General features: G+C 47.7%; 1 protein-coding gene across 5 annotated transcripts in view; it reads left to right on the top strand.

Annotated features, from left to right (window-relative positions):
• Nucleotides 1-982: 982 nt before the first annotated feature.
• ZFP64 (ZFP64 zinc finger protein) overlaps nucleotides 983-21577 on the top strand; it is a 99371-nt gene continuing 78776 nt past the window's right edge. The window contains exons 1-4 of one of the 5 annotated variants that reach the window (XM_014832343.3): nucleotides 983-1198; nucleotides 4052-4291; nucleotides 17285-17446; nucleotides 18539-18601. In XM_014832343.3, the coding sequence (XP_014687829.3) occupies nucleotides 1153-1198; nucleotides 4052-4291; nucleotides 17285-17446; nucleotides 18539-18601 (511 nt within the window). In that variant the 5' untranslated portion in view covers nucleotides 983-1152. Of the gene's footprint in view, nucleotides 1199-1479; nucleotides 2232-4051; nucleotides 4292-17284; nucleotides 17447-18538; nucleotides 18602-21577 lie in introns of those variants that run through there. The other 4 variants (XM_014832326.3, XM_014832334.3, XM_014832349.3 and 1 more) reach the window with 4 other exon arrangements.

Raw genomic sequence — 21577 nt, 5'->3', positions numbered from 1 at the left:
AAGTTCTAAGAAGAAAGATAAAGCAGAGTGGAGGCAGACAGGGAGCGGGGGGCAGTGTAGGGGGAGGGCGCTGCAATATTAGAACGGGCTAGCCAAGGAGGGCCTGTCTAAGGATGTGAATTCGAATCCAGACGTGAAGGCGTTAGGGAGGATGGCAGGTGGATACGGAGGGAAGATAAGTGCAAAATCCTTGAAGCTGAAGAGCCTTGGGGCTGACGCCCGAGGGAAGGAGAGAGTAGCGGGAGATGAGGTCCGGCGAGCGGGGACAGATCGGGGAGGGCAGTGTCCACCAACGTCAGGGACTTCACCTGGGAACTTAGAAATGCTCATTCTCGGGCCTCACTCCAGACCGACTGAATAGAAACTCTGGGGTGGGCCCAGCGGTCCGTTCTAACCAGCCCTCCAGGTGACTGTGTGCACGATCCAGATGGCAGACCCCTGGAGCTGGAGGCCTTCAGCGTTTGGTACCAGCTGCTACTCATCATCCACGTGATCGCGGTCCCCTTTATTTCACTAGCCGGGCAGGGGACCCGCCCAGCGCTCTGCTGATTTGCCGGGCGCTGACGCTCAGCGGGGATTTCTCCCAAGCCCATCGCGGCCCGCGCGCCCACCCCCCAACTGCAGCCCGACGCGGTCCTCTCCACAAGCCACCCCGGCGACCAGGGAGCAACGCGGCTGCCCGGCTGCTTTGGGGACCGGACGCCCAGGGCGGCAGGTGCAAAGGCGCCAGGGCCGGGGAAGCCAAACGCGTGGTCAAAACCGCCGGGGTGCGGGCGGGGGCGCCGGCTGCCGCAGCCCAGGGGGCGCATCCCTCGCCGCCCGCGGTCGCCCAACCCGCCCGGACGCGTGCGCGCCATCCAGATCCCGGGGGATTCCGCGGGTTCGGGGCCGCGCGCCCGGGCATCGGGATTGGCCCGCAGCTTCCCCCGGGAGCCGCTGATGCAAAGCCAGGTTGGGGCGGCCGGCCCGGCCAGCGCCCTCTAGGCAGCGGAAGTGGAGCTTGCTTTACATCCGTCCTCCCCGCCTCGCAGAGTTGGGAGAAGGAAGGCTGGGGGGGTGTGGAAAAATAAAAGGAAAAGTCCTTGCACCATGTAGACCAGCGCCCCCCACCCTGGCGCCCCCGCCGGCCGGGGACCCCCCCAGTGTGCGGCCATGAACGCGAGCGGCGAGGCCGAGAGCTTCCCGGGCTCCGTGCAAAGTAAGTGCTTTTCCGGACGCAGTGCGCGCTCCGGGGCCCAGTGCGCGCTCCAGGGCCCGGGCCCAGGCACGTCTGCGACGCAGCCAGCAGGCCCGGGGCCCCGAAATCGGGGTGACGGCCCTGAGCCGGCGACTCGGGAGCGGCGGGCGCGCCGCGCAGGGGGCGGCGGAGTGGGCTGGGGCGGGGGGCGCCCAGCGCGGCGCCAGGCGGGGGGCGCTCTGCAGCCTCGCAAGACCCCTTGGAAGGGAACGGTGGGGGAGGGCTTGCCGTTCAGCCCATCGCCACCCCCTCGGGGCGTTCCACGCCCCCCAGGCGGAGTTTGGGGGGGGATGGGGGTAACCGCGGCAACGGGGATGGGAAAACTTCTGCCTCGGTGGCTCAGAATCCTCGAAGTCTGGGGAGCCGAGGCTTTCATGAGGTCTGGCCGGCTGGGCTTGCCGGCGCTCTGCAGAGTCTTTCCCACAGGAAAGGTGGGGATCTGAATGGGGAGCGGCGCCGCGGGCGCTTGCTTTGGGTTTAGGGTTCATTCTCATTTTCCGGATGAGGACAGCAGCCTTTTTCGCCCGTGGCATTGTTTCCCAAAGTGTGGTCCGGGGACTGAGCGCACACCAGCCACCTGGGAGCGCGAGCGCTCATTTAAAAAAAGAAAAACAAAAACAAAAAACGCTCTCCGGGCCCCACCCATCGGATGGAGGGGAGGGATCCGCCGGCCTTCCCCCGGGCGGTTGGAAGTCTCATAAAGTTTGAGCCCCCGGCACGGGTTTGCACACACTTGGCACATAGTAAGCGGGTACCTTGTGAGCTGTTACTGTTAACAATTTTGGAGACGTTGGCTCCCAAGTTTGGCTGGGTATTTCTTGCATAACTTGTAAAAAGCCCAGATTTTCCTGAACCCCAGCCCCCCTTCATCCCACCTCCATTATGACTCAGTGTCTCCGTAGTGGGGCTCAGAGGCGTCTGTGTTTAACAACCCCCCACCCACCCCGGCTATTCTGATGCCAAGTCTGAGACAGCTTTGGAGAACTTTGCAAAGGTAAAGCAATTCTTTTTGTTGTCCAGTGTTTTTTCTTTGGAATCACTTGATTCTCACTACAAGCCCAGAAGGGAGGTATATTTTATCATTCCACATTTTCAGAGGGGGATTCGTTCAAAATCAAATAGGGTGCCCCCTCTATATAATAACCCCCGAAGGTGACATGCTGAGGGATGGGGCGCCTGTGCTGGCCTTTGATCCTCAGAACCGTCCTATGAAGCAGAAACTTCTCCCCATTTCATCCTGGGTATCAGCCCTGACGGTCACTCAGGAATCCTCTGTGATGCCAGTCACTTCTCCCTTAGTTCCTTGTTTTCCTCTCAGTCCCAGGGGCACCTCAGTCGCTACAGGGAGGCGGTGTTCCAGAGAAGAAAAGACCATCCATTGGTTTCAAAGAACTTACGTGCACGGGGCACTCGCTTATCAAACCTTACCCCGCTCAGCCCCGAGTCTCTCTCCTTAGCAAGTCAACCAAATTGTCTTTCCGCACAGGGACTCCTTGTCTTAGTTAGATTTGGGGAAAATCCGACATAATGTAAATATTTCATAAATTTCCAGGAAATTACAATGCATGAATGCCAGCCATATCCATGGAAGGTAGTTCCCATATTATTTAGATTTGAGAAAGATTGGAAATGATGTAAAGACCTTATAGTTACTGAGATGATGAGGCATGAGTAACATAGCTTAATGTGTTGTCATTAAATAGTTATGTTTAAAGAGATTTTAATGATATAGCACAATGCTCATGCGATATTATGTGGAGCAAAGATTGATTTTACAATACATTCTGATCTTAAACAATTTTTAATTGAAAATGAAGGGAAGAAAATATTTTGTAATGTTCCTGGTACTCATAGGTGGAAAGATGGTGAGTGATTCCCCCCCTTCTCTTCCAAATTTTCTGTTATAAATGTGAATTTCCTTATAATAAGACAAAGAAAAAATTTTAAATAAAAATTAAAGTAGCCCTATTAGAGCCATTAATTATATTTCTTGAACAAACATTTATGTAGCACTTTCTAATACAGTGCCAAGTACTAGGGTAAGTGCTTTGCAAATATTAGCACAGTATTAACTCTTGATATCATTACTATTGAGAAATAATGTCCCTATCAGTTAGGGATGAATTTTGGCTACAAGTAACAAAACTGAACTATACTCACCTAAGGAGAAGTCTGGAATTGGTTAACTCCAGGGTTAATTCAGGGGTTCAGTGAAATAAGGGCCAGCATTTGTAGGGATCTCAGTTTCTTTCTCATGGTTACAGTATGGCTGCAGAAGCCCCTGGCATCACATCTGCATTCAAGGCCAGAAGAATAGGGAGACAGTGTCAACTATGTCTGCTCCCTTTTTATCACAAAAGCCACACTTTTCCCAGAAGCTCCTCCAGCATCGTGCTGGAGGGGTTTCAGAGTAGTAGGGGATCAAGATTATTTAGACTAGGATTCTCATAATGGGAGCAGAGGGTTGGAAAAGTAGGGGGATTGGTTTTCATCATGATTGGGGAGTACAACTACCTTTTAGTTGGGGTAGGAGATGGCTGCTGGTCCCTGCACATCAAAGACTTTCTTGGGTAAAAGGCCAGTAGTGACCCTGTGGGCAGTAATGGGTCACGAGCCATCCCTTGGGTCTGGGTCCATTGCTGCTAGGACAGAATTGGGATTCTGTTTGCAAGGAAGAAAAAGGGAGTGGCGTGGATGCTGGGCCAGCACCTAGCCACGTCTGCCACCATGCCCTTTTCCTACCGTGAATCTGGTTTGTGTTGTGATTTCAAACCGTTTGGAATTAATCTGTGACTTTGCCTTCGTCCCATGGAGTTCCAGGTGGCACAACGGTGCTGGTGGAGCTGACTCCTGACATCCACATCTGTGGCATCTGCAAGCAGCAGTTTAACAACCTGGACGCCTTCGTCGCTCACAAGCAAAGTGGCTGCCAGCTCACCGGCACATCCGGGGCGGCCCCCAGCACGGTCCAGTTTGTATCGGAGGAGACGGTGCCTGCCACCCAGCCCCAGAGCACCACCAGAACCATCACCTCAGAGACCCAGACGATCACAGGTATGGCGGGGGCCGGGTGGGGTCCCTTCGAGCTGGCCTGCCTGTGTCCCAGACACCTCCATGGATCTTGTTAGAAATGCAGACCCAGGGCCCACCCCCCAGGGTTGCCGATTCATTATTTTTAACAAGCTCCACTGGGAAGCCAGCTGCCCAGCCAGGTTGGGGAACTGCTAGGTTAAAACATTAGGTGTTAGGGGTTATAAATTGTCATCACATGTTAAACAAAACAGACAAAAACCAGGTTTCCAAAACAAAAACCTATATACTAAAAAAAATAATACTTGCAGGAAATACATTGCAATGAAAAAAAGAAGACGGTGATCGTGGGTGGTGGGAGGACATGTGTGATCCCTGAATTTGCATTATTTATGTAAAGGGACAAAAAACGTGGAGTTTTTTTGCTTTTGAATCTACCAACAGGCGTCGATGCCTCCCCTCCTTTTGCTGCCAGTCAGGGAAACCAAAAAGGTCATCCAGCCCTCAGCTGTGTCTGTTCTCTCCACCAAAAATACACTGCCGATGGCTCTAAAATGTAAAGGGGCCCATGAAACCAGAGACGTTCTCTCGTAAATGTGATGCACACACAAAGAGACACACACACACCTCTATACTTATACCTATATAATCTGTCTTAAGGGATCAGACAGGTGACTGTAAAAATATGAAGTAACCCATTTATGAGATCATTAGTACAGACACTGCTGGATCCTGTGGGGAAATGGAGAATGTATTCCTTAATTCAAATTTTTAAATCAAGAAATATATTTATTAATATTGTGCCTACTAAAGAAGACAGGTTGTGGGACCCTCCCCAAAAGAAAAAGACTCATGTATGTGGTTGCAAATAAAGTTATGATTTTTCCACAAAGTAAAAACAACATATAAAAAAGTCTAAAGACAGATAAGAAACTGGGAAAAAAATTGCAGCATGTATGGTGAAGGCCTAATGTCCTTCATATATAAAGAACTCCTAAAATCAATAAGAGTAGAGAAAAAGAACCAAGTGGAAATGTCAGCAAAAGGCAACAGATGATGTACAAGAGGCCACCAAACATAAAAGGATGCTCCATCACCTTAGTGATTAAAGAAATGCAGATCAAAAGAAGGCTGGGGGCCGGGGTACCACTACCATTTTCTGGGTATGTAAATTCATGTAACCTGGGCAATTTTGTGATACCTTTTAAATTTAACATTGTAAGTTTAAAATTTTAAATCTTTCAATTTTTAAAATGCACATAAACATATTTATCCAGTAAGTCCACTTCTAGGTATTTATCCTATAAAACTTCATTAAAAAAATGTACACGGATATTTACAGTATAGACTATAAAGAAAGTGGAACTTTTGTATATGCACGTCAAGAGGAAATTAAATAACTACCAGAGATTCAGACAGCAGAATATGTCTTAACCTTGAAAAGGGGAGCCAGATCTGTATACAGACATAGAAGGATTCTTAAGTATAGAAAGAAATACATGTGCAAACAGACACGGTCTTATATTCAAGGAATGCTCCTAGAAGAGGAATGAGGCAGGTAATATTAATGAGAGAAGTAAGCTGTGCAGTAGGCATTAGGGAATGGTGGGGACTCTGGTGAAGTGGAGAAAGCTGCTCTTTGGATCCAGTCAGTTAGATATTTGGCTTTCTCTGAGAAGCTGAAAAATGTAAAATTTCCCCAATTTTACAACTTTGTTGGCCAAACAAAATACATCTCTGAGCCTGGATGGAGCCCACAGGCTTCTGCTAGCTTATTCTCAGACAATGTTTACCAAATAGTTTATCTGGAGCTGAGGAGCAGAGAACATCTGAAGTGGGGGAAGCCACTGTAACATGATCAGTTGTCTATTGGTGTGATGTTTGAATTTTTTGGCAGTAAGCAAAGTTTTGTGGTTGTTTCCTTAAGGCATCAAAATAACGTTTCTGCTGCGTTTTTAAAACATTGAAGTGAAATGAACTGAATCACCTCACAAACCCTAACAGAAGACCCTTGAGGTCTTCCCACTTTCTCCTGACTTTACCTTAATTCTCATCTCAGAGGAAGTCCCCAAGAAAATGTGAAAAGGAAAAACCACCTTAGAGATGGGCCTGGTACAACCTGCTCATCTTACAGCCGGACCAAGTAAAGCTGCAAATGGGGACGAGACGCAGCCAAGGTCCCACCACAAGTTTAGGACAGTCCTGGGACTTAATGGATTTTGGCCCTTATCCCAGTGGTCTTCTCCCTGAAGACCCAGCCTTTGGTTCCTTGTCCTCAGAAACAAACTCGCAGTCACCGCATACACTGGGTGTGAAGCCTATGAAACAACCCCCAGTGTGCGGAGGCTTCACGGCCCACACTTTATTTGCAGCCATCGAATCTTCCTGGGTTCTGAGCCTTTGCGTATGCTGTTCCCTCTGCCTGAAATACTGTTCCCGCCTTTACTTGGCATGACAGTCTCCACACAAAGGATCTGGTTTCATCTCGGGACACTCACTCCGCTCTGTATTGCAGCAGCCATGATGAGCTCCTTGCTGTTTTCCAAATGAGCCACGTTTCCTCGGCTCTCGGAGCTGTTGTATGTGTTGCTCCCTCTGCCTGGAACTGGCTGAATCCTTACACGTAGGTCAGAGCTGAACTTAAAGGCATTTCCTCCAAGAGCCGTTCTCTGACCCCACACGTCCACAGTGTTCTCCCAGGCCAGCGCAGGTCCCTGCAATTAAATGACTGTTTGCAGGATGAACTTGAGGTCCGTCCCACCCCTGAACCGGCAGCACCGTGAGGTCAGGCGCCGCACCCCTCGTGTCCACCACTGGGGCCCCAGCGCCGTTCCAGGCCCTGATTCTTGGTTGAGTAAATGAACAACTGCCCGAATCTCCCATCCATCAGGGAAGCTGACCCCACCCCCAAATGCCCGCTCCGCCCTCTGAACTCCTAGTTCTTTGCTCAGAGACGTCCACCCTCCTCTTAGCATTTCCACTGCCCTGCGGTCGCTCACTCTAGCCGTGCCTCAGTTTGCCCACTGCCCCAGATGCTCAGGCCAGGCCTGGGTCCTCCTTGTGCCCACCTCACGGTGTAGAAGGGGCTCCAAGCTCCAGAGACAGGGCTGCTGGACCGGCATCCCAGCGCATCTCCCAACAGCTGGACTGCAGGCCAGCCGCTCTCTGCTTCTGATTCCTCCTCTGTAGAAGGGGTCACAGTGACACCGAAGACTATCAGCGACTAGAACTGGGAGCCTAACGCCTAATCTCATTGGGTTATTGTGAGGCCTCTGATAATCCACATAAAGGACCGGGGACGGAGTAATGGGGCTCAATACACGGCCGCTTTTATGAACGGACAGGAGGGTGGACGGTGAGAAGTGCTTCCTCTCTGCCCGGCTCAGCTGCTCGTCCTGGTTCTTCCTGCTTCTGTGCCACAAAACGAGCAGAATCTTGCTTTTTTCCCCCTTTCTTTTCCACTATTTGGTTTGGTTTTCTGGGCCCAACTCCCCCCAGGTTTGGCCTTAGGGTTCCCCTCGCGGCATTCCCAGACCTGCCTGTGAGCCGGGATTCCAGGGGCTGGTTAAGGATGCTGGTGCCCGGCTGCGCCTCCCGAACCCGAATCTCGGGCTGCGGCGCAGGCAGCTGGGTTTTTAACAAGCTCCCAGGGGGTTCCGGGACTCAGCCAGCTCGGAGAACCACTCACTGCCCAAGGAGGTGGTCCAACCCCAACACTGGCGTATTTCTCCGGATACCCTCACCCAGACGTCGTCCAGACTTCGTTGTCGCTCTTCAGTCCTTGATTAAGCCAATGGCTTCCTCACTCGGCTCATACGTCCTCCTGCAATAATAGTTGGACATAAACTAAAATTTATTCTCTCTCTGCTAGCTTTGAAAGCTGCACAGGAACGGTCAAATTAGATATTGATGCTGGTGAAAAAGACAAGCACCCGCGTGCATTTTCTGAGTTCATGGCTTATAGTCCTGGCGCTTCGGAGTCAGGCCCCTGAGTCTGAGTCTTGGCTGCCTAGGGCCTTAGGAGCCACATGACCGTGACAAATTGTAAGAGCTCGGGGTGTCTCATTTTTAAAGTGGGGACAAATAAATAGAAGGGCCACAGACTTTGTAGTTAAGAGTCTGGGGTCCCGAGCCAGGCTGCCCGGGTTCGAATCCCGGCTGCACCACTTGCTGGGCAAGGCAGGTAACTTAGGGTCTCCGTGTCTCTGTTTCCCTGTAAAATGGGAGCAATGAGAGTCCTCACCTTAGAGGGTTCTAGCCAGGCTCGTTGGGCTCCTACGTGGAAGACACTTAGAGTTGTCAGTGTTAGCTCTCGTTACTTACCAAATCGGGGGGCTGTGAAAATGAAATGAAACAGCACACGAAAATGTTAGCACAGGGCCTGCCTCATGACAAGCCCCCCAACAGTATTAGTCGAATTAATCACTTGACCCAGAATGATCTTTCCCGCCTTTTCTGGTTAGTTCCTACTCTTTAGGCCCCAGGGTAAAAGTCACCTCCACCTAGAAGCTAGCCGTGATTTCCCCCCGCCCCCCACCCTTGAGATTAGGTTTCTCAGTGCTTCCCCGCCTAGCACTTAGCCCAGTTGCAATTAATTAGTTATTTGGTAACAAGCAGTCTTCAGTTAGCCAGAGAAGTGAGTGCACATGTTGTCAGGGGTCGGGCCATGGCAGCAAACCCAGCAGCAGATACAATGGGATGGGGGGTGGGGGGGCACCTGTGAGCAACCAGCTGAGAAAGAGGAAGGCAGCCCCGACAGCCAGCTGGAAGGAGGGGCATCAGCGCCAGCTCTTGGTGTGGCTGGGAGTGGGCTGGCTTTCGCAGGTAGGCCATGCTGTCCTGTTGAACATAAACACCTTCACAGAACGTCAGTATGACACAGGGCCAGTCTGTGACTGTGCCGGGACAGGACAAAAACAAGATCCCTCTGTCATCTGAGCCACAGGATACCGGGCACCCCCTCCCCCACTAATCTGAGGGACACCTGCTCCTCTGCCTGTTGGAGCTTTAGCCCCTGCTTCTTGGTGATATTTATTAAGACACCCAATCATAGACTTTTCCCCACTTCCTGGCGGCTTCCAATGCAGGCTTCCTTGATCCCTCCCCCAAAATCACCTAAGAGCTCCAAACCTCTCAGAAGCCCTTTCTAGCACCTACTTACTCAGATGCTCCACAGTTCCCATGGTATGAGGTTTCCCTCATTGCAATGAGTCATAAATTTGTTCAACTACAGGTGTGTCCCTGGTGGTCTTTGACCGGAAGACATTGACACAGGGAAGGCCCAGCCCCACTAACTAATTTTGTTTTTGTTTGTTTTTGGTGAGGAAGATTGTCACTGAGCTGACATCTGTGCCAGTCTTCCTCTATTTTGTATGTGGGATGCTGCCACAGCATGACTAATGATGAGCAGTGTGTAGGTCCACACCCAGGATCCAAACCTGCAAACCCTGGGCTGCCGAAGCGGAACGTGAGAACTTAAGCACTCCGCCACCGGGCCGGCCTCCCTAACTGATTTTGAAAGCCTTACAAGAGAATCTGAAGTTTCAGTTTGGCCTTTGGGCCCCAAGTTAGTGGTTTAATTTCTAGTCTACTAGATTGTAAATCTCCCTGCAAGCAGAGACCTAATCAGCTTTGTTTTCCTGCCCCCAGCACCAGGCCTGGCACATCCCAGGTACTTGGTAAAACAGTTATCAAATGGGCGCAGGAAAGGGCAGCTGTAAGGATTAAATGCGTTAATATGCGTGAAGCACGCGGTATCTGTTGGCCCCATCACGAAAGCCCAGTGATGGCAGCTTTAGGACTGTTTTGTGCCAGATGCTGGAGCCGAGATCATGGAGATGACAGTGGAGAATTCCAGGCCCACTGGGGAGGACAATTCAGTCGTAAGACACATAAGCCCAGGTGTCTTTTTTTTTTTTTTGAGGAAGATCAGCCCTGAGCTAACATCTGCTGCCAATCCTCCTCTTTTTGCTGAGGAAGACCGGCCCTGAGCTAACATCCGTGCCTGTCTTCCTCCACTTTATACGTGGGACGCCTGCCACAGCGTGGCTTGCCAAGTGGTGCCATGTCCGCACCCGGGATCTGAACCAGCAAACCCTGGGCTGCCAAGCGGAACGTGCGAACTTAACCGCTGCACCACCTGGCTGGCCCCAGCTCAGACGTCTTTGACGAGTACAGCATTGTGCAAAGAGTTAATGGCATAGATTGGCCCCAACGGGGGAAGCCAGGGAAGAAATTGTGAGTGAGATCAAATGTATGATAGGCCTTGAAAGACTCCTCGGCCTTTGGGAGGAATTTGGTGGGAAGTGGGCATTTCCTAACGGTGGTTTAGACGTGGGAAAGCTCAAGCTACATCTGATAACAGCAGCTAGAGATGGCACAGGGTGTATGTTGTAGGAGCCATACTTCAACTTTGGCCTTTATTCTGAAGATGCTGGGGAGCCACTGAAGGTTGTTGAGCAGGTGAGTGACTTAGTAAGACAAACTAATGATTTGCCAGAAGGATCTGGCAATAATAATAATAATAATAGCTAATTCTTATGTAGTACTTATTATGTCCAGGCACTTTTCTAAGTATTCTATATGAAGTAGTTTTTCTCCACCATCAATTGGGTACTAAGAAGTTTTATCCCCATTTTACCAATAAGGGAGTAAGGCGTGAAGGGGCTAAATAACTTGTCCAAGATGACAGAGCCCGAGAGCAGCAGACCTGAGTCTCAACCCCATGCGACCGGGCTGCAGAATCCGTGCGCTTGACCACTACCTCCTACCCCTTAGCAAAGGCCTCATTGCAGTGTTTCTCAGACTTCCTTGGGCCAAAGAACCATCCGGAGCTTCAGTGAAACACGCAGATACCCAGACCACCCCCCTGGGGTAACGTCTCGGTGGGACGCAGGGACTGCTGAGCCCGTGTGCCTGGGCGGGTGTACACCACACGCGTGAAGGCCTCTGGAAGAGTGCGGAGGGCTTTCCGTTACAGAGAAAAATGGATTTTTTCCTCACGAGGAGAATTCCGGGTTTTCAGTTGGATCGAGGACCCTAAATGTGAATCTTCAGCATGGACAACAGTGGAAGAAAACAGCAGTAGATTTGAATATGTGACAATGAAGTACCACCCTTACTCTGTAAAGGTCATTTACAAGTCAATGAGGAAAAAATGAATATTCAATAGAGAAAAAGAGCTAATAGCATAAACAGGCAGTTCAGTAAAGAAGGTGTGTGAATGAATAACAAATGTTGAGAGGGGTTCCTCCTCACCAATTATAAAAGGAATGCAAATTAAACTTAAATGATCTCATTTTGTCCTGTCAGATAGTCTGTGTGGTAGCCAAGGAAAAGGGGAGAACATAAATTGATTTAGATTTTTCGGAAGGATCTTATAATTATCTATCACCAGGCAATAAAATGACCACGCCATTCTGACGAATTCTTCAGCTTAGAGGACGGTATCCAAAGAAACTAGAGATACGTTAAAAATTCTGGGTAGGTATTACTTATGAAAGTAAATACTTAGAAACCAACTCAATGACAAAGAAATGGGGCTGGTTAACTGTGTGACAGCCAAAATAGAGGAATATTCTGCAGCTGGTAGAAATTGCGTTTTGGATGAAAGATAACATGGCAGACTGCCTTAACATGGTAAAACTTTTTAACCGAAAAGGAGAATAGAAACTGATTGAAGCCATGATCCCAGTTTTATACTTTTAAAACTCTGCATTCAAAGAATGTGTTAGCCATGTCATCGATCGTTGATTCAACAACTGTTCTGGGAGCCCCTGCCCTTTGCCAAGTTCTGTGTCAGGTGCTCAGGGCCAGAGATGCAGAGAATCAGGCATCTGTCTCCATGGGGCCCATCCAGCCAAACGGAGGAGAGGATGGGCATTAAATAATTTCCCAAATAATTATTTAATCACAGCAGAGATGAGTGGTTCAGAGAAAAAGTACAGTATATAATGAGCATACAATGCATGGGTGGATATTGCCCTGTGGTGTCAGCATTGGGCAGCTTTTTTCTCTACATTTTTCTGTACTCCTTAGATTTTCTACTATTAGTGTTTACTTTCCTTTTGAAAAAACAATACATTTTTTGATTGCGAAAAGAAAAGGATTTAAAAAATGGAGGTTTTAAATTGAAGAAGAGAAGGGAGAGGCAAAGAGGGTCAGGGCAGTCTTGGGGTAAAGGAGCTGTGGTTGGTCCGTGTGAGCCCCACAGTGTGAGACTCCCGTGGGTACCAACCTCAGAGCGAGCTTTGGGTTCTCTCTGAAACTTGGGTAACAGACGTGCATTTTAAGCCACGTAGTGACTGAGAAACTGACCCCCTGAGTTGCTGCTGCTGCTGCAGACCAGGCTGAAGGCAACAGACAGGCTCTCGGGTGCACACCTGGACACCCACGAGAGCAGGGGAAATCCCCAGGAGCAGAAAAACAGAAGCGAAAGCCCGCAACAGGTGTGTGAGGCTGCGAGCTGCGGCCAGGGGGAGTCTCACTAAACATGGCACTTGAGTTCAACAGCCAGGGCCAAGGAGGAGATGAGGCGCTGGGCTCTTGTGTAGAGTTAGAGATGAGACCCCCACCTAAAGCAGCGGCCCTTGCTACACCCTCAGTGAAGAGAGCGCCTAGAGAACGTTCTTCACGGGGGCAAGTGGTCCTCTACCAGAAGCAGCTCCCACCTGAGGCTGAGTCGTCCCACCTCTGCGGATCTGGGCTGCCCGGGGTTGTCTCTGCTGCCTTCACTTCTGCTGGGCACTCAGATCCCCAAGGCCGATGCCACTCGTTATGTCAAATCTGAAGATGGACTGATGAATACATCCGTTATTGTGTATAAGTACTGTAATGCCGGCTGAGAGCTGTCCAGCACTAACCGTGTGCCCAGCTCAGCTCGGAAGTCACTGATCACATCCCCATTTTACTAGCGAAAGAGCTGATGAGCAGAGAAGTGACTTGGTCAAGGCCTCATAGCTAGCGAGCCAGGGAGACAGAAGTTAGTCCCAGGTCAGTCTGACTACACACACACACACAAACACATCTGGGAATGAGGGGCCACTCCAGCATCAGGTCAAACACCCCAAGGGGCTGAGGCAGCCCCGCGGTGATCAAGGCCTCAAGGCTTTCCCTGGGGTATCTGCAGGTCTCGCTGTTGTCAGGGGATCCTGGAAGGAAGCCGAGTGTGGGGGAGGGCAGGGAGGGCACGACCCTCATAACGCCAGCCAGGGGCCTTCAACAAGACTGGGTGACGATGCCCCAGGCCCCTTTGGTGGCTGTTAAATGCCAGACGCCTGCAACAGAATACTCTTAATAATTATGTGTGTCCACCTTCTGTAGTGAAATGACCCCTTCTCACTGAGGCCACCCCATCAGCCTGCTTGAAATTGCATGCCCCCCACCGCTCTCTGTGCCCTTCCCTGCTTTATTTTCTCCGTAGCATTTAGCTATATATTTATATTAGCTGTAGAGGATATATTTAGCTGCACCATGCCAACTAGAGTGTCGGCTCCATGGAGGCAGGGTGTCACTGATGTGTTTCCAGTGCCTGGCACACAGGAGGTGCTTAATAAGTACTTTGCTGACTAAACCAATGAGTAATGACAACTGCAATAGCAGTTTTACACGCCTGATCTCTAGTCCTCACAACAGTCCTAGGAGACAGGAATGGAAATTGTCCCCATTCTCCAGGTGAGGAAACTGAGGCTCAAGGAGACAAGACTTAAGAGCCCAAGCTCTTGGGCAACCCCTTTGTGGCCTAAGAGCCATCTACTTGGGGTGACTCACGTTGTGTGTGACTAGCCCCACCCCCACGACAGTCCCTACAGTTGGGTGCCTGTCTCTCATTGCTTCCTGCCACCTCCCCAAGGCACCAAGATCACAGGCAACCAAGGCAAAAATAGACCAACGGGACCACGTCCCACTCCTGTGCATCAAAGGAAACAACAGAAGGAAAAGGCAGCCTACAGAATGGAAGGAAATATTGGCAAACCATGTTTCTGGAAGGGGTTAATATCCGGAGTACTCCATTGTTTCCTCTCTACTGGGACTTCCCATGACACAGATGCTGAGGGTCCTGGTGGAGGGGCAGGTGGGCGGTTAGGAGAGGAAGCCCAGCCCGTCTCCTGGAGGGCAGGACATCATGGGCTCAGGAGGATGCAGGGCTACACTGACCTCCCGGGAGGACTTCACAAGCTCAGCTGTAGCAAGGACCTGGCCGTCCCCACAATCTCCTACTCCAGTGCCTTCCAGCCTTCTTTTTGTTCAAAAAGTTGTAGAGCAGTTGGGGCTGGCCCCATGGCCTAGTGGTTGAGTTCTGCATGCTCGGCTTCAGCAGCCCAGGTTTGTGGATTCCAATCCTGAGCACGGACCTACACTGCCCATCAGCCATGCTGTGGCAGCGATCCACATATAAAGTGGAGGAAGATTGGCACAGATGTTAGCTCAGGGCTAATCTTCCTCAGCAAAAAAAAAAAAGACCAGAAAGTTGGGAAGTCATGAGAGCATGACCAGTCATCCTAGTTTTAGCACTGAACGACCTATGTCCTGGCTAACTCCTCAGTCCCAGGCCAACAAGGACAGTTGATCATTCCTGTTGAGTCTGGTACCCAGTGCCCAGTTCTCTTCAACTGTGGTAGCTAACATTTATGAAGACTCGACCACGGCCACATCCTGGGCTACTGATTCTCTCATTAAACTTTGCAACAACCTCATGAAGTGGGTAAGGTGATTATCCCCACTTACAGGTGAGGGAACTGAGGCTCAGAGAGCCTATGTAACTGGCCTGAGCTCAGGCACAGAGTAAGTGGCTGCACCTGGACTCATATCAATTTGAAGATACATTTTAACATGGATGGAGGTGCATCCTCAAATCAGTGGGATTGCTGTCAGCCAACAGGCAGTCACAAAACAGTTGCCTTTGCGTACCTGTCAACGTGAGCGCCGTTGATCACATTTTTGTCTTGAGCATGCCTTGAGCAGAGGCATGTGCACTTTTGGAACTCCATGTATTGAGTTTAATTGCTGTTGAAAACATCTCCCAAGATACTGCCTGATGATTCAGGCTGAAGGTGAAGAGTAAATGTGACCAGAAAGACCTGAGACAGTAGCGGGGGGTCAGTTTGATATTCATGAAGCAGATGTTTGTTGTTGGAGGAACAGCTGCAGTCCTTGCAAAGCAACAACCGAGAAAGACGGATTCCTTCAATTGGACAAAGCTGGGTTTGGTTTCACCGCTGCGATGTGTGGAAAGGATGGTCCAGCTAGTGGTTCCTAAGCTTGAACATGTCCCAGAATCACCTGGGGGCTCGTTAGAGCACAGATCGCTGGGTCCACCAGTTTCTGATTCACTAGCCTCAGGTGGGGCCCAAGAGTTTGCGTTTGCAGCACATTCCTGGGTAGGTCTAGTGCAGCTGGCCGGGGACCACACTGAGGACCGAGCAGAGCAGTGGAAGCAGGAGCAATAGCCGAATCCCATAGAGCAGATGAAAACATCTCAACAAGAGGCACGTGTGGCTGACTCACGCCTCAGAGAGACTTGGGGTGAAGAAGAAACATCAGTTTGTCAGAATCTGCTGGCTGACATGAAACAAAAGCCGCTTAACTTCCCTCTGCATATTTCAATTGAGAAAAACTGAACCCATGAGTTTACTCTAAGCAAATGCTGGTAGGACCAGGGGTTCTGCGACATGCATCAGAATGATGCTGTCGCTGCGAGAGGTGCCCAAGAGGGGGAGGTCAGGAGCCTGGGTTTCCTGTCAAATGTCCAAAGAAGTCTAAAAGAACTCATTCAATAAATGTAAAATTTCTAAGGAATATCAATATATATAAAATATCTATGGAATATGAAAGCATTGCATCATAATGTGTTTAATTGGCAGCTTTTTGAATTGATTGTACATAAAATAATGGTGCATCTTACAATCAATAACATCTTAGAATCAAAGAAGGATAATATTTGTTGTTAAGAGAAAATATAACTAGCGCCTCAACCTGTGACATGAATATTACTGCTTCGGGCAGAGCCAAAATAGGTAGTGATGTTAGGCTTGTGTTGACTTGAGTATATTCTGTAAATACAGGGGCCAAAACGTCGAAGGTGGTGCCTCAGTGTCTGAAGTTTGGGAAACAGGATATGACGGTCTCAAACACATTCGCCCAATGAACAAGCCCCTGTCGGTCAATTTACTCCTTGTTTGAAACCAAATTTCCATGTGACAAATTACATGTCATAAAGGAAGAAAGAAAATATTTCCAAACCCCAAACCATAAACTTAATTAACAAAGTAGTCACAACATTTTTTATAAGCGGAAAAAAGAAATTTGAGACTGCCTATTTTATCTTTTATAATGACAAAGATAAAGATGATAAAGATGTTTGGTCTCTTTTTTCTTTTTTCCTTAAAACTTCAGTGAGAGTATGAGAATTTTTTTAGGAGTACTTGTTGTAAAGAGTACTTGTGTCTTTAGAGAGTACTTGTAGTTTTGCCCGGAATTCCTTTGATCAGTTTCTTTCTAGTTGGTTAGGATTTTGTGATAAAGCTTATGAATGAAAGTACCCAACATTTGACTGAAATTAGAAAGCCTATGTGGCGTAAAGGATAGGGACTTTTTTTGTTTATTCAGTAAATCTAGATTTGGATGGTTTCAGAGCGCTACCTCAACATCTGATTTTCTTGCTCTCCCCTTACGGTTACAGAATGGCTGCCACAGATCCAGGCATCATATCCTCACTCCAGCATGTCCAAAGACAGGAAGTGGGGTAACCAGGGCAGCAAGAATGAGCTTTCCTCAACTGCCTCTCTTTCTGCCCTCAGTTTTCTTTTTTAAATCAGGGAGAAAAGCTTTTGCAGACACCTCCCAGCAGATGTTCTCTAGTGTCTCATTGGCTAGAACAGGGTCACATGATCCCTCCTAAACAGCAAGGGAGACTGGGAAAGCAATCTAGCAGGTTCATTCTCTATAAAGGAAGATAGACAAAGGGAATAGTTGCTGGGTGTTCACATTATGAAAATTAATCATCCTCATATCTTTTAGTTTCAGCTCCAGAATTTGTTTTTGAACATGGCTATCAAACTTATCTGCCCACGGAAAGCAATGAAAACCAGACGGCCACTGTCATCTCTCTCCCTGCCAAGTCACGTGCCAAAAAGCCCACGGCCCCACCTGCTCAGAAAAGGCTTAACTGTTGCTATCCAGGTAAAGGCAGCATTGTGTACTACATGTGTAGAGGATGTGACATTTAGCAGGTTCCAGGGCCCTAACTCATGAATTCCTGACGTCGATGTGCCCTAAACCGCCCGACTTAAAAATCAAAGCCCCACAGCATTTACATCATCACCTCTCTGTCCCTCTGTCTCTCTCTCTCCCTCTCTCTCCCTCTCTCTCTGCCTCCCTCCCCCTACTCACCACACCTGTGGGCTCCACGACCTGTATAGCCACAGGCCTTTGACATGGGACTTGTGAGAACTGCAGGGTGCTGTAAATTTTTTTTCCTGTTTCTAGCTTAGGAAGATATTCAGAAAGATTTTTCCTTTCATTTAAAAAAAACTTTATTTGGAAGTAATTTCAGACTTACAGAAAAGTTGCAAAAAGAATACAAAAATTCCTGTACACCCGTCATCTAAATTTCCCAAATGTTAGCATATTACCACATTTGCTTCATTGTTCTTTCTATGCATACATATATTTTTCCCCAGTTTTAGAGCAAGTTACAGACGTGATGTCCTTTTACTCATAAATATCTCAGTGTGTATTTTCTAGAAACAAGGAGGTTCTTTTGTATGACCACAGTACAATCATCCAAACCAGGAAATTAAAATTTACACACTATTATCACACCTACTGATCTTATGAAAATTTTACCAAGTGTCTCACTAATGTCCTTTATATCAAAAGAAAAACATTTTCTCCCCAATCGAGGAACCAATCCATGATCACATGTTGTATTTAGTTTTCCTGTGTCTTTAGTTTCCTTTAATCCTAAACTTTTGTCTTTCATGATCTTGACATTTTTGAAAAGTACAGGTCAGTTATTTTGTGAAATCTGCCTCAGTGTGGGTTTGTCTGATGTTTCCTCGTGGTTAGGTTTAGGTTATGCCGTTTGGGCAGGAAGCACAGAGGGATGTTGTGTCCTTCGTGGTACATCCTATCAGGAGGCACAGGACGGCTGTTTGTCCTGTTCCCGTGGGGTTAACTTTCATCGTGTGAGTAAGGAACTTTCTGCCAGGTTTCTTCACTCTCAAGGTACTGTGTTTCCCTTTGCAATTAATCTTTCCTTGCCTTTCCAAGGTTGCCAGTTCAAGACTGCCTATGGCATGAAGGACATGGAGCGTCATTTAAAAATTCACACAGGTAAGTAACATTTCTTTGGCACACGTGCCCAAACACAGGCTCTGTGCTGGGAGCTGGGGATCCAGACACGTCAGACACATCATGCGACACAGAACCTCACTGGCTGTCACGGGAATACAAATACAAATTCAGTAAAAACAAGATGTTGTTTCTACACATGATTTTGGCAGAAGGTGCATAAAGCAATAAAATCCAGTGCTGGAACACATAGGAGCAAATTTGCCAGTGGAAATGTGAACTGCTACAGCAGCCGATTAATGTGCCAGGATTAGGTAAAATTTAGATGCCATATTCTCCACATTTTGAGGAGATGATCCTATAAATGTGTGCGTGCGTGTGTATGTCTGTAATGCTTGGGAAGGAGGAAGAAGGGGACAGAAGAGTAACTTTTCTGTGTCTTTCCATTGTATCATTGGATATAGTGAGTGTGCGTTATTTTTGCAATTTGGAAGGGGAAATTTAATAAATAAATACTTTCTTTTTAAAGAGAGAAAAGGATTAATGTATGGAAAAAGAAAAATGTGATTATTTCCAGTGATTTTGATTTTCTTTAGTATTTTTATGTCTCTCAGATTTTCTGCATGGAGAAGGAATTGCTTTTAGACTATTTTTAACAAAATGTTAGAACCTCATCATTTAAATGATACAGACATGTGTAAATTCAAAGAGTATGAACATGTCTAAGGTGGGGACACACTGAAATTTGCCTTGGGCATCACTGATGGCCCAAAGCCTGCTCTTTAGCCCCAGCCTTCGGAAGGTGAACTGCCCCATAGTTATCTCATATATTCCTTGGCCATGGCCAATGACCACCTTCTTGCAGGGGATCATCATATCTGTTCAGCCTCACAGTGGCGTGTCATTTGGATTTACTCTAATTATCGAACTATTAGGTTATTAAGTTTCAAGTCCTGGTAAGCATTCTCGATGTAACAAGCAGTGGATCTCTCCATGTGGGTTTCATCTGTTGAAGTTCCATCGGTCAAGCGTAGCATTTTGATCATTGCAAGAGTAAAGTGCTGTAATTATTAATGATGATTGGGAACCATTATAAAAATATAAGTGAGGACAATGACCTTAAGTCCACTTCTGCAAATCTTCCGAAAGCAGACACACAGTTGGCCAAGCTTGCATTTGTAGATAGTTTCTGGATAACCACAGCGTCTCCATCATCTTCCAGATGGAGAGTTGACAGGAGGGTGTCCTTCCCTTAGTTACTTTCCGAGAGAAGGGTGTGACCCCAGGACAGCAACAACAATAGGGCTCTTTACCAGCAGAGCTCACCGAAAACCATCCCGCTTCACCATCATCCAGCATCGGCTCAGTGTTTCAAATACACAGGATGGCGACCACGGGAGCTATTTGGCAGCTGACAATACTGAGAAATTCTTGTTCCTGGATTTTTAAATTTGACTACTAACATTTTTAATATTAAAATTATAATCTTTTGGGGGCTGGCCTGGTGGCGCAGCGGTTAAGTGCACGCGTTCTGCTTCTCGGCGGCCCGGGGTTCGCCAGTTCGGATCCCGGGTGCGGACATGGCACCGCTTGGCATGCCATGCTGTGGTAGGCATCCCACATATAAAATAGAGGAAGATGGGCACAATGTTAGCTCAGGGCCAGGCTTCCTCAGCAAAAAAAAGAGGAGGACTGGCAGTAGTCAGCTCAGGGCTAATCTTCCTCAAAAAAATAAATAAATAAATAAATAAAATTATAATCTTCTGGGGCCGGCCCGGTAGTACAGCAGTTAAGTTTGTACATTCTGCTTTGGCGGCCTGGGGTTCACCGGTTCCCACCCCGGGTGTGGACCTATGCACCGCTTATCAAGCCATGCTGTGGCAGACATCCCACATATCAAAAATAAAGGAAGATGGGCATATATGTTAGCTCAGGGCTAATCTTCAGCAAAAAGAGGAGGATTGGTGGCAGATATTATCTCAGGGCTAATCTTCCTCAAAAAAAATTTTTTTTTGAAGAATTATAATCTTTAATACACTTTTAGATGTAGTCTTAAATGCCAGATGTTTATCCTATAATGATAGTGATCAACTTTGGCTGACAGTTGATATTAGCACTTGGCTATTTAGGATTTGGCCAAAATACGTATTTGATATATAAAGTGAAAAGTGAAAATTCTGACTCGCAGACCACTTCCTTCTTAATCTATGCCCAGAAGTCACCAATCTTAGTAGTCTACTGTGTCTCATTCTTCAATTCTGGCAAGCCCATACCAGGCCTAAAAACACTCAGTTTGCTTTTTCCATTTCTTATTAAGTTAATATTGTATGCACTGCGACTTGCTTTTTCCCATTTACTGTTGGACATCTTTCCACATCAGTGTGTGCATATCTACTTCATTCTGTTCAATGGCCAAGTAGGGAATTGGTTAATTTATGGTACATCCATACAGTGAAATACTTCAGCCTTAAAAATCACGTTGCAGATATTTAATGATGTGAAAAGATGATCAAAATTACTTTGTGGGGCTGGCCCAGTGGTGTGGTGGTTAAGTTCACACGCTCTGCTTCAGTGGCCCAGGGGTCGCTGATTCAGATCCTGGATGTGGTCCTACACACCACTCATTAAGCCACGCTGTGGTGGCATCCCGTATACAAAATAGAGGAAGATTGGCACAGATGTTAGCTCAGGGCCAATCTTCCTCAAGCAAAAATAGAAAGATTGGCAACAGATGTTAGCTCAGAGCCAATCTTCCTCACTAAAAAAAGAAAAATATATATTTTAATTATTTTGTGCAAGAAAGTAGTCAGTGGAGAAACAGTGGTGCATTTGGCTTAGAAAGCAAGACCATCATGGGTTCTAATCCCAGTTGTGGAGAGAATTCAATAAAGTCATTCATAGGCACAGTGCCTTTCAAAGGCGAAGTGTTTAATTTGATGTTAGCCAACATAGTTTTTGTACCAAAAAAAGTACACACACACAAAAATAATTGGAAGAATGTCCATCAAAATATTAGCA

The sequence above is a fragment of the Equus asinus genome, chromosome 15, assembly GCF_041296235.1.
Source record: "Equus asinus isolate D_3611 breed Donkey chromosome 15, EquAss-T2T_v2, whole genome shotgun sequence".
NCBI lineage: Eukaryota > Metazoa > Chordata > Mammalia > Perissodactyla > Equidae > Equus > Equus asinus.
The sequence above is the reverse complement of the archived record's forward strand: the minus strand, read 5'-3'. Positions and strand labels throughout refer to the sequence as shown.